The sequence below is a fragment of the Centroberyx gerrardi genome, chromosome 5, assembly GCF_048128805.1.
Source record: "Centroberyx gerrardi isolate f3 chromosome 5, fCenGer3.hap1.cur.20231027, whole genome shotgun sequence".
Taxonomy (NCBI): Eukaryota; Metazoa; Chordata; class Actinopteri; order Beryciformes; family Berycidae; genus Centroberyx; species Centroberyx gerrardi.
The window spans coordinates 11,665,001-11,678,079 of NC_136001.1; the positions used below are offsets into that span (position 1 = coordinate 11,665,001).

The 13,079-nt window shown below is 40.4% G+C and overlaps 2 protein-coding genes across 4 annotated transcripts in view; one reads left to right on the forward strand and one right to left on the reverse strand.

Annotated features, from left to right (window-relative positions):
• The window catches only part of snrpc (small nuclear ribonucleoprotein polypeptide C), a 5,017-nt gene extending 4,875 nt beyond the window's left edge, over positions 1-142 (reverse strand). For both annotated transcript variants that reach the window (XM_071903917.2, XM_071903916.2), the window contains exon 1: positions 61-142. In XM_071903917.2, coding sequence (XP_071760018.1) covers positions 61-68 — 8 coding nt within the window. In that variant the 5' untranslated portion in view covers positions 69-142. The remainder of the gene's footprint in view (positions 1-60) is intronic.
• A 684-nt stretch (positions 143-826) lies between these two features.
• Positions 827-12,649, forward strand: ilrun (inflammation and lipid regulator with UBA-like and NBR1-like domains). 2 transcript variants are annotated; one of them, XM_071903881.2, is made up of 5 exons: positions 827-1,067; positions 2,324-2,478; positions 2,687-2,884; positions 6,616-6,920; positions 10,040-12,649. In XM_071903881.2, the coding sequence occupies exons 1-5, from the start codon at positions 910-912 to the stop codon at positions 10,073-10,075; spliced, it is 852 nt and encodes a 283-aa protein (XP_071759982.1). In that variant the 5' UTR covers positions 827-909; the 3' UTR covers positions 10,076-12,649. The 2 variants fall into 2 exon arrangements, with proteins under 2 accessions (XP_071759982.1, XP_071759983.1); XM_071903882.2 differs by lacking the exon at positions 827-1,067 and adding an exon at positions 1,470-1,557.
• Positions 12,650-13,079: the final 430 nt, after the last annotated feature.

Sequence of the window (13,079 nt, forward strand, 5' to 3'; positions counted from 1 at the left end):
GGTTTGAGAAACAGTGCGAATCAGAGATTAAACATGACAAGAGATGATATGTTAACTTACTTAGGCATGTTTCCTTGCGGTCTCCGTCGAGAGCGCGATTTCGGTGTTCCTAATAAATGTTCCTACTAGAAATGAGTCCAGGCCACATTTAGTTCCGCCTGCACACCATTCATTGTAAGGCTCCCTAACAACGTCGTAATATCTACTGTAACCAGGGATGTAGCGGAGGGGAAACTCAATTTACCAATGTTTTTATTCTTTGAATAATGTTTTACAACCTTTTTGGGCTGACATAAACCTTTATGAGATAAATTTGTAGTATACATCAACACAATATATGTAACTGCTATAACGTTATTTTAAGGGGGGAAATCACTCTATTGTTTATATTGGTTGATGTTTGCCTTATGTTGATTACCGAGTGGAGTTCATAGTTTACCCACACTTTTATTTTATTTTATTTTGTTTTATTGTATTTACTACTTGCCTAACGTTACATCAGTGTAATATTTTTTTAATATAGTTTTGTTGAACATATTTCTCCTTCCCTGCAGGTACAATTCTGCGGATAGATCTTGCTTGATTTGTAATGTACATTTTATGATGATGTAGGTTAGATTATTTCATGTGCCAGATCTATTTATCGATACACCACACCGAAGCCAACTTTCATTCATTGATAAACCAATGAAAAGGTGGCTTCAAATAGCAACAGATGACGTTGGCGCCCACATCGTGATTCGTGAAAACTGACGTGCGATTTTGTAGTAACGTCAAACGTTGTCCCCTCCTGCCATGCGTACTGAGGTTGTTGTTGTTGAACTGGTTGTTATGGCTGGACAAGGCCTCGGACTAAATTGAGAGAGGACCCCCCCGTCACCCGTCTCCGCTACGGGACACCTGCCATCCATGGAGGGCATGGATATGGACGTAGACGCGGAGCTCATGCAGAAATTCAGCTGCATGGGCACCACGGACAAGGACGTCCTCATTTCGGAGTTTCAAAGACTGCTGGGGTTTCAACTCAACCCCGCTGGCTGCGCCTTCTTCCTGGACATGACCAACTGGTGAGTGCGGGGATATGAGGGCCTGTGGTGGGCAGCAACATGAAGCTAACCTAGCCATCTAGCTAGCTAGCATACGTTAAAGTGCTACAAAAAGGCAGACATGGTGCCAGGTTAGTGCAGTTCAAAGCCGAGGGGATTGTTTCATCATATACGGGAAATGGCAGTTAACTCCTAACGTTCATCTGGCGCTAACGGAAGTGAAACGACAAAGTTTGCCCTCCTGACTGTGAGCTGCGTTAACGTAAAAAGCAAAGAGCAAGCCAGCTAACTAGCTAGCTCAAGTCCTTATCTGCCATGTTACATAATAGTCTTCAGGCAAGAATGGTCCGCAGCTAAGCTAGTTAAACCTGCTCTTTAGGAGGAAGCCACAACTCACGGCAGCACCAGTCAGTCAGTGTGATGACGTAACCGGTCGTGATCTGCGGACGGCTGATAACAAGTGGTCTTTATCACGACTTCTTTGTATCCCTGATCAATTGATGCCAATCTTGTAAGTGAACAGTGGCTCATGACCTTGATCACTAATTTAATTATCAATATCAGAAGAGTAGGCTCTTTCATTGATGGATTAGTTCATGGGGCAGCAGAGTAGCCTAGTGGTTAGAGAGACAGTCCTTAAACTGGAAGACCAGGGTCCAAGCACCCTGAGTCAACAAGTATCCTATCCTACCGTCCTACTGAAGTGTCCTTGAGCAAGACCCTGAATCCCTACCAGCTCCAAGTGCTGACACTGTGCTCTGACATCCCTAGAGTAGGGGGGCAAGCGTAAAGAGAATTTCCCTACAGAGATCAATGAAGTATCAGACTGTATGTTATTACATTATTAGCTCTTTCAATAGGACTGTTTAGGGATGGGACGATATGCTTCTCTCACGATTCAATCTCACGATTCAATGACAACAAAGCTGACTGTGCAGAATTATGTTTATTTCTGAGCCACAAATCTTTCTAGCGATGGTATTGGCTTTGTAGAATGTAAGCAACAATTTAAAAATGTCATTACAAGTGGAAATAATATAATTTGGATGAAGAGCTTGTGATGGGCAAGCCGTCTCTCAGCAGAATAAAATGTAACTAATATCGCGATTCATTTTTCTGCCCCACGATACGTGTTGTCTAATTTTTGTATCCCGATATGTTGCATTTCGATATATCGTCCCATCCCTAGTTTTGCTTAGTATTACCAAAGATTGCAGTGTCAAATCCACCATAACATCACTCTCACGTACTCCCCATCCCCTTTTGTGTTGGAACAGGAACCTGCAGGCTGCTATCGGTGCATATTATGACTTTGAAAGTCCCAATGTCAACACGCCATCCATGTCCTTTGTTGAGGATGTGACAATTGGGGAAGGAGAGTCTGTTCCCCCAGATACACAGTTCACAAAGACCTGGAGAATACAAAACACAGGTGTGGAGCATGTCACTACATTCACACATTTATGAAAATAGCATTTCTGAATGATTTTGTGTGTGTGTGTGTGTGTGTGTGTGTGTGTGTGTGTATTAGCACACAGTTATGCATGCATGTATGTGCAGTTGCAAATGTCTTGCAGTTACACCTTCATGGTTATGTCGCTGAACTACGTTTTAACTGTACCCCTTTGTGTATATTACAGGTGCTGAGTCATGGCCGCCTGGGGTTTGTCTCAAGTACATCGGTGGGGACCAGTTTGGGCATGTAAACATGGTCATGGTGAAGTCTCTAGACCCCCAGGAAATATCAGACGTGAGTGTGCAGATGCGCAGTCCCACAGCACCAGGCATGTACCAGGGCCAGTGGAGAATGTGTACAGCCACCGGATTATTCTACGGAGGTAGGAAATCGGCAAAGATGAAATTTATCATGAGGAATATGTTAGGAGGCCAGACCAGAACGTTAATAACAAACAAACAACGTTTGGCACATCCACTCTGCTCCTGTTGGTACTTTTGGGGCAAGCAAATTTAATTATAACCATATATTAGCATCCGTCCTTAGCGACTGATTGGTTGTAGTGACAAAAATCAATGATATACAGTATGTGCAGTTCAAAACCTGTCTTACCATTGTGATGGCAAACAACTACCTGGGGTCTGTTACAAAGTTCACAGAGGTCAACATAGGCTATCTTTGCAAGCTGGCTTCACAAAACCTAACATTGGCGACCCCGGATAACCGGTCTCACGTAGCTGGTCATCAACTTGCTCTGTCAACCCAGGTTTTACCAATCCAGCTATGAGTGTGTTCATGAAAGAGGCGGGGTTTGTAACAAATAGCCAATCACATGCAACATGGACAGAGCAACGTATTTAATATGGGTCCACTTGTTATTCACGCTGGGGCGCACAGGCCTGATGTAGGCAATCCTTATTTCAGCAGCTATGCGTGGTGTAAACACAAAACATGTCGGCACAAGGACGCAAGAGAAAACGTAAATTCTCATAAAGCTTGTTTTTTGTCTGGTTCTCTTTCTAACTCCGTTCAGTATCTCAGCCAATAGGAGAGCGCTGGTTACGTCAGTGCCAATCTCAGCCGCCAGGTTGAAGCGGGCCATCCGGCATACGCCGCAGCGTCGCCCGTTTTAATATCAAGTGCTGACTCCGCCTACCCGGGCCAGTTTCGGCGTATGCCAGGTGGAATTACAAGTGGACCCTATGAGATAAAATGAAACTATTGATCTCCGAGGGGAAATTAGGTTGTTGTAGTGGCAAAAATGATATGATTCTGCAGGGAAATATCATATAAGCACACAATTACAATTAAAAAGTATCAATAAAAATGGTAGAAAATAATAAAATAATCAAACAATAAAAATAATAAGCTATAAATAATTGTGGGATTATGTAAACGTGCTGCCAACAATTTCAACACGTAGCCTAGTAGATTGTAAAAGTGGGTGTGGGAAAGAAATGGATAACATTTGTGTCTTTCTCTCAAGAAGAATAAACTGTTGTAATAAATAAATATGAGCAATACAAAAACATTATAACAGTGAAAAGTAATAGTGTCACTGCTGCCAAAGCTAGGGAAATTGCTGGAGGAAAATTACAAATAGTGTAGATGTGTAAATTCATATCGCTGCCGTCATTAAGACACAGTGTTCATTCTTTTCATTGATACAATATTGTGTCACATTGAGGCTGTGAAAAGACTTCATATTCATAAAGTCCGCCTCATGTTGCCCAGGGCTTTGGTGATGGAATACGAGTTCAGTCTGTTGCATTAATCACTGAAGAATTCCAGCAGGCTTGCAGACTTGATATGCAACAGTAGGCCTAAATTTCATTCACTATTGATAACTATGGTCAACTAATGTAAGCTACCTGCTGCTTGTTAGAAGCCCTCAGCCAGACTGGGCCAGTGGCCTGGAAATGCTACAAACATTTATTAAATCTTGTAGCCTAATGAATATCCTGTCTCTGATATAATAAATGATCACAGAAAGCAAAGTGATTCTACCAGTTTCTAAACACAGTCACCCTGCTAACAGCCCTTCTTACTATCTGTTAATACAATCAGGGGTTAAAGTTGGCCGGAAAGATCCAGAACAGCGTTCCGGCACCTTCGATTAATAAGTAAATAAATCTGATTGGCAGTTTCATACATAATAATGTCAAGCGAGTTCACAGGGCTGCCAACTCTCACGCACTGACCGTGAGACTCACGCAATTGACATTTTTCACACGCTCTCACGCCACAAGTCCATTTTCTCACGCAGTGAAAAACAAATTCATAACTGATAACGTCGCGGCGCGAAAAGAGACACTGACAGCGCACGAGACGAGACAGAGCAGCACCGTGCAGCAGAGAGTTATTCAGACCATCTGAATAGCGAGAAATATACACAAATCTATTATATTGTAATTTATTCCCATGCATGGTGCTCAGAGTAATCTCAGTCAGCGGCTCTTCTGCGTCTCTCCCTCTCCTCTCGCCCTGTGCGCACGCAGGCAGGAGTGAGAGTGAGTTACTATGGTTACGGGGACGCTCTGTGTCTCTGTCGCTCTGAAACTTTCTCAAGATTCCCAATAATAGGTTTTTAGGTTAGTATGCCTATGCAAAATCATGAATGTAAGTACCTTAATGCTGAAATCTAGTAATATAACATAATTTTACATTTTTGGTTAACATTATACAGGGTTGCTGTTTCTTGACTTAATCCAAGAGGTTAGGTGGTGTAGAAATGCAGGAAATTTGTTTTAAATTACAATTTTTTTCTGACCCCCCCACCAATTATGTATTAAGCCCAACTGGTCCAAAAATCCTTGAGTAGCTCCCCGCTGACAGCAAAGCGACGGAGATAGCACAACGGCAGTTTTCCCACTGCTTGGTCCTTGCTGCGACTTGCTGTAAGTCGTTTATACGGAAGCTAGGCCAACAGTACCAAGGAGGTTTTATATTATGGAACGGTACACATAAAAATGGCTGCTGCTCCGACCATCCAGGAGCGATGATTTGAATGGGAGGGACCGTTCTATCCATTCAAATTCTGTGGGTATATCAAAATATTTTTTAGCTAATGCTAGCTTCTTTCCAGTACCTGTCCTTGCAACATGCTAATGAGCATACATGGGGGGTGAGGTGCACTTGCTCAGGGGCACTTCGGCAATATAAGGCACTACTGGTACCAGGGATCCACCAAGCAAACATTTCATCTGCTAGGAAGCCTCCCTAAGAAAACTGCCAACTTTTCACTCCTATTGGCTATACAATAACATCAGGACACATAAGATCACTTATATAATGGTTGTTTCACAAAGTATTTGAAAGTGACCAAGAAGAAGAGGTATTAAATTCAGTGTGAAAAGGTTAATAACAGTGTGCCTGTTCTACACCCTGCTGCCTTGTAGTTGAAAGAACAGTTCCATAAATAGCAAGTTTTGTCCAAAGTGTTGCTAAAGGCTGAGCTATGTTGAAACAAAGTACATAATGTAAATTTTGAGGGAGGTCAAATTTTGGGCTGGTAAGATTAAAGATAACCTTTTAAAGGGGGGAAGTGTAAAAGAATGACTGTAAAGTGGAGCAGTACTACGTGAGCCCCCACTGACTTTCTGAGCATATAATGATAAGAAATTAATGTAGAATGTGCAGAATGCATCACTGTCCTGAAAAATCCATATAATTTGAAAGATGTGTTTTCAGGCCTGGAAAAGGATAGAAAATGATCTATGTGTAAAAGTACTGGAAAAGACTATGGAAATTTTTTCATCAAGTTTTGTCTGGTGGGGATGAAAAGTTTAACATCAAGCTTGGCTGCTTCTCAGGTGGTGGCACCTTTTGAAGGAATATTAACCCCAAAAAGCACATTTCATAGTTACATAAGTGGCAAGACAGTGGCAAATATCATCATGGAAATTGTGCTCTGTCAAGGAATTTGGTCAGGAAAAATGTGTCATAGTAATCCATCCAAGTAATTGTCTATCTCCAGCCTTGTTGCAGAATTGTGGACAGGTCAATTTTATTGCTAATATGTAATTGCACGATTGATTGAAGTTTTTTGATTGAGTTCTACTTTCTCATTCATATAGTGAGCCTGTGTTTACGTGTGGCTTCTTCCCTTTACAGATGTGATCTGGGTGATTCTTAGTGTGGAAGTAGGAGGTCTCCTCGGCGTGACCCAGCAGCTGTCCTCCTTTGAGACAGAGTTCAACACCCAACCCCACCGCAACGTGCAGGGAGACTTCAACCCCTTCGCCTCGCCACAGAAGAACAAGCATGACGCCACTGACAACAGCTTCAAAGACCCTGGCGGAGCCTGGGAAGGCACGCAGGAGCCAATCCAGCAAGATCAAAATGGACTGTCTCACAATGCTGTAAATAGGGCATCAAATGGTCTCCAAACCAATCTGTCAGTGGTGACTTACGGTCAGGTATGTATGCATCAAAGTTAGTAGTAATTCACTTGTGATTGGAGTTAAAATTCTTGCTTATCCAAAGTCATCTCGCTAACTCTCCACTTGAAACCATCATGTCAGTGGAAAATGGCTCCTCCTTGGGTAGCACAATTAAGCGTAGATAATCGCATATCACGATTTTATGTTTGCATGACTATTTTTTGTGTAAGTCAGCAATATTGAAGTGTTTGTTATATCTTCAGTTCCCCCAAAAGCCCTGGTATGGTATATCAAGCGTTTCCATTACATCTGACTAGGGATGGGAAAGGATTCCATACGCGATATGGGGTTCACGAGTCGATACAACCACGATACGATGTAATAAATAGGCCTAAAAGTTCAATGAAAACAAAGTATGACCAGAATTTTGTTTATTTCTGAGACACACATCTTTCTAGCAATCGTAAGAAAAAATTTAAAACGTCATTACAAAGTGCAAATAGTATAATTTTGATGGGGAACTGTGATGGGCAAGCCGTCTCATTTGTGATTACTACAGCAGAATAAAATGTCGCTAATATCACAATTCATTTTTCTGCCCTACAATACGTATTGTCACATTTTTGCATTGCGATATAGTGAATTTCGATATATCGTCCCATCCCTACATCTGACCAATCGCAACCTTTGAATGCGCAACGTACACTTACTGTATGTGACCAATTAAATGAGAGTTAGGATGAAGAACAAGGCAGTTCAGTGGGAGAGAAAGAGGGAAAACTTGCATAGACTATCTTTTGAAAAGCGACAAACAAAGCAGAAGAGAATGGCTCAATGTTACAGAGGAAAATCCTTCTCCTGAGTCTGGACATGAAAACATTGTGTTAGTTCCTAAAAGTGGATCCTCGTCTGTCATTTGGAGATTTTAAACCAGCTTAAAAGTGCAATAAAATAATTTTGTTACCTGAAACCGAGACAAATAATCCTGATAAATAATCATCATCACAATAAAGCAAAATAATTCTGATTATCATTTTTGCCATAATCGTGCAGCCTTAGGTCATCCTGAAGCAGATAAGATGTTTTGGCACCTGATTGGATTATTGTTTTTTTTTTCAGCTCTGATATGGCTTTTTGTTTTACGCCCAAAGTGCTTTGATTAGTAGAGTGATGATGAGGTCGTTAAGTCTCACGTGTTACTGCAAGTGCTGTATGCAAGAAAGCACTGCAGCTGCACAGTCTGACCATCCTGGGAGAGGAATTGTTGTGATCATTCAGATTTTGTTCTCTTTTCAGCAAGTTGCAGGGAATAGTCTGGCAATCAATTGTTTTAGAGAAATAACGTTTGTGTCACAGTATGCCTATTCAGTTCAACATTTGAGAAAGAATAGGCTGCAGTGGCTGCTGTTGCACCAATGCAGGACAGATAAAAGAGAAATCCATCACTGGGGACTTCTACGATGGCTGGTGCTGTATATGGGAGTTTTTATCAAAGCCATGACCACATTTTCTGGACTTTACCATTACCATATATATGATGTGTTTGAAGTGGGGGAGAATCAATAGAGCTTGGGGCTGAATCATGTTGGCAGGACAGCCAGATAGTTCTCTGTCAAGTGTTTTTTTGTTCGAGCCATCTATGAGAGCCGTTGTTATAATTAAATTACTCAGGTTTCATCTTTTCTAGGCTGATCAAAGGTCTTCTGGCTCATCAAGTTCAAAGTTTGGGCTACTTTTACTTTCCACACATTGCACCACCTTGCACTGCATACCATAAGTAGCGAGACATTTTTTAATTAAAACCTCCATTCTCAAGCTGATAATCTCAAATTCCGCCTCTTCCATAGAAGATAGTAGATATATTTATTTTATAGAGGTGAATTGTCAAAGATTTCCCAACACAATATTATGGCCACAGTACTATAACAGTGTAATCTTTAATATTTTGTGAAACATAATTTACTTAGTTTTGGATTGGGTTAATGTATTGCAGTTTACTGTTCTATTTTTTTCCATTTGTTCATTTTCATTTCATTTCATTTGCTCTATGCTTTTTCAAGTGGAACAGTTGGAACGTTTTGGAGTTTAATTGGCTGCAAATAAAATTGAATTCTTTCTGGTAATAAACTATAACCGAAGCAAGAGTAGCGAGAGGGAACATTATGAAATCTTATGATAGAAAGAATCTCATAGAGTGTAATATACTGAATTATACAATGCATAGTTTCAGCCAAGTGATCTTGGTTGGTGAAAGACTCATTCCAGTGGTTGCCAACTGGTTGCCAACTCTTAATTAGTGAGCTTAGTACTAAATTTCTTGCTTTCTTGTGTTTTTTTTTTCTTATGTACGTTATTTATACTACATTGAAGAAAACGTATGTGTTAGACCTTTATAAGAGAAGTGATATCAGAGGACGTTGTATACTGTGATTATACAGTAGGTGTGATTTGCTGAAGTATGAGGCAATCCCCACTTGGGTATTATTACTTTTATACAACTGTGAATCGCTTCTATCGCTAATTTATTGTGACGTGTGTGTTTATATTTAAACCAAGTTTTATTGTCCCTGGTGATGAAAAGTCCTTAGTCACTGCGTCTACTTGTGAGTGTAACAGCTCATTACGTAATCGTGAATCTCTCAGGTGCGGTCACATTATTGCAATTATCACCTCATACCTGTAATAGTTGATTCTTTGTTCGGGTCTCACACCCACTGGCTAAACTGGACTGTTCAGAAACACTTGGCTCTGCCAGCCAGTCGGGGCTTTTAAAACGAGGCAGTAATTCAAAGGGACATTGCCTGAGGTATTTCCACACGGACTGCAGGTTTTGTTACAGTACGGCACAAATTGCAGAGATGCATTCTGTGGGTATCATAGGTTGCAATTTGCCCTGTACACAGTTGTGCTCCTCTCACATGCTGGTTAGAGCAGGGATAATTATGTATACAGTACACACCACACCCTGAAGTTCTTCGCACCCATTCCTGTACTTTCATTTGCATTCTATTGGTGTGAGCAATGTGTTTCACCTCCAGGCTTCATTCAGTTTATTCATTGCTATAAAGCTTCATCTTTGTATACCTTCATACATTCAGTCTCCGATGCCATTACAGCTTTTGTTCACGTTACCTCTCTCCCTGTCTTTTTTCCAGGGTATTCATGGACCCTATCCATTTGGACAGAGCTAGAACGACAAAGACCCCCCATGGTGGATGATGAGCTGAACGCCCTGGGAGTCCTTGAATGCAGGGGAGTCGGAGGGGGGGAGGAACAGTTGTTTTATATTGACTCTTGACAACCCTCTCCCCAGCCCGTGGCCCCAATACCCACAGAAACACAAACTACAGTGAGGACATGGATTACATCCGCTACAGTGAAACGTCCCACCTAACATCAACACCTGGATCCGCATGTGTGAATGCTTCATTTAAGAGTGCTATAAATCCTGAAAAAAAAAAAAAAATATTAGATACACACAGCTATTTTTTATTTCCGCTGTCAAACACACCTAATTAAAGGGAAAATCGGCCCTAAACACTTTACATACAGTTGGTTATTCCCATGGACGGTCGGACAGTTGAATACTTGTGAGCATGAACAACTCTCTCAAGGGTTCTTACACAGGTCTGGAAATGTGGACATTAATGAGAATATTAGATAATTGAATAATGAGATCATTGAAAAGTTTGGGAATTGGACAAAAAGACTGGAAAATTAGGGGGGGGAAGTTCGGTCTTGATTCAGGCTCGATACACTTTAGACTACACACTGTGTAATTTCTAGCATTTCTCAAATCATGATATTAGTTGTGAAGAGTGATATGGCCTTATTGTCCAGCCAATATCGGCGTACATCATATTGAACACTGACCAAAATTTTCAAATCCATTCAAGAAATCAAGATATGGGCAAAAATCTATGGAACTTTTACATAGAAAATGTGGAGGAACCCTGTGTAGGAACCCTGTCTCTCCCAAAGATAAAAATCCAGAGAACCAAGACACTAATCTGATGTCATCAAGCCAAACTTTCTGGAGGTGCCCAATTGAGACTGCATGGGAGGCTGACGATGTGTGTGTTTTCTTTAGGGTGGGTTTTCGCTTTAAGAAGATGCCGATGAGCTTAGCAAAGGGATGCGAGTGAGTTCGAGCAAGTGAGGTGTGAGGGAGTTGAAAAAGCCATCAAAATCTATTTTGCCTGGTGAATGATTGTAGTTTCTGAATCCATGTCTGAGTATACTAGATATGTGTATGTGTGTATATGTGTGTGTGTTTGTGCGCGCGCTCGTATGTGTGCATGTACTGTATGTTATGGTTTCCTTTTGGATTTAACTGACATGAAATGGTGTATACTACTTGGGCAAGGATGTTGTGTCTACTCAAATACACATCTATATTGAGACAGCCTCGTTAGGCAAGCACCTCCTCAGTATTGTTAATTGATATGTCACCGATTTGGATCAACCAACTCACTAATTGCCCTAATGTTATTCATTTGCTGTATTAACAATACACTTCACTTGCAAAAATACCCTTATAGAGCCAGCAGGTGGTGCTAATAATCAAACGACCAAGTTAAACTTGACACATGCTGAATACATCAAGGTAATGAGTTGTTATTTGATCTTGGAAAGACTACCTGAACATGAGATTTGATGGTGTGCTTCGGCATTACCAGTACCGATGTTCTGCCTCTGCTATTTGCACAATGCTGTACGCCACTTGTGACGATTAAAAGTGGTGATTTTCTTTCCGAAAGCAGCGGGGTTGTGTGTTGGGCTTATTGTGCGTTGTTGAGCGATACCAGCATTTTCCAGAGAGTTTGGAGGGGTTTGTTTTGTGCATTTTCTCTCCCCCTAAAAGCCCAAAGTTCTTCACAGCATTTGGTGCTGTTTTAGTTGTCATGTTACCCATACAGTTTTTACAAAAGTCTTATCATTGTGCAGTGTATGTTTATGAAACTGAAGATAGTTACATTCAATCATATTTGTCTTGATCACACATTCAGGCTATGTGTGTCTGAGGATGAATTAACTTCACATAGTTTGTCTGCTATCAGAACTGACATCATATTTGAACTCTTGCCACCTTCATCATTTCATCTTAATGTATTTTGGGCTTAAAAATAAAATGGGGATTGTTCTTGAAGGAGCTTAATGTTATTGTTACATTTTTTTTCTGAAGGGTATTTCAAAAAGGGGGATTTCCCAGGTTACCAGACAGTCAAAGTTCTTGATGTTTTGAATAATTTGTCAAATTTGCTCCATCTGTCTTGAAATACCTCTGTGATTAGAATCCCTTTTTTTTAAAAAAAAGAAAAAAAGATTCACCAGCATACTGTGTTTCTGTTTCAGAGCTGCTGTATTTGTTGAAAGTTGAGCTGAGTGTCCTCCTCCCAAACAGTATACACTGTTCTGCCTTGCTTCTTTTTAATCACGTTAGTTTTTTTTTTTGTCTGTGCTTATGTGTGTGTGTGTGTGTTTGTACACATGCATGTGTGTGTGTGTGTGTGTGTGTGTGTATGTGTGTGGATGCGTGATGGAGAGGAAAGAAGAAGTCTTTTAATTTTGCTGGATTCATTCTTTAGTTTTAGTTTGTGACTATGTACAGATCTGAGATGGGTGGCATGGTGAGTGGATGAGCTGAAAGTTTACATAGAGTCCTAAGATAGCACATTTATCTGAAGAGAAATTGTCAAAATAAAGCCTTTTTTTCCTGTATCTATAAATAAGCATTTGTATGATTAAATTAACACTGAAACAAGGTTTGCATTGGTTGGTTGTCTTTTTTTACAATCATTACCGTTTTTTTTTTCTTTCTATTTTCAGGAAAGAAGGAACATTTCAAACATATTTAGATATTCTGTTACTTTATGTGATCTTAAAATAAAAATGTTGTTGCCAGTGCATATATTGTAGGCCCACTTCTAGTATTTATTTATCATTGATGACTAATTCATTCATAGAAATCATATTCATCATGTGACACGGTATTAGATTAGATTAGCTACAATTATACAGTCATAGGATGGGCTTTCATTTGGCTCCTCCTTTTTGCTTACAGGATGTTTTTTTTTCTTATTCTTCATCCTCTTTTATTGGGAAATCTGAAATAATTGTGAAAAGACAGAAACAGGGAATCTTTCCAACATTTCTTAGTCAAACAGTACGTTGCTCTTTCAGAAAAGCAACGGT

What these genes read in the sequence shown, in the direction of transcription:
- ilrun (XM_071903881.2), top strand. Translation starts at nt 910, where the DNA reads ATGGAGGGCATGGATATGGACGTAGACGCGGAGCTCATGCAGAAATTC. An exon ending in CTGGAGAATACAAAACACAG is followed by an intron (nt 2,479 to 2,686) that starts GTGTGGAGCATG and finishes TGTATATTACAG; the next exon opens with GTGCTGAGTCATGGCCGCCT. An exon ending in CACCGGATTATTCTACGGAG is followed by an intron (nt 2,885 to 6,615) that starts GTAGGAAATCGG and finishes TTCCCTTTACAG; the next exon opens with ATGTGATCTGGGTGATTCTT.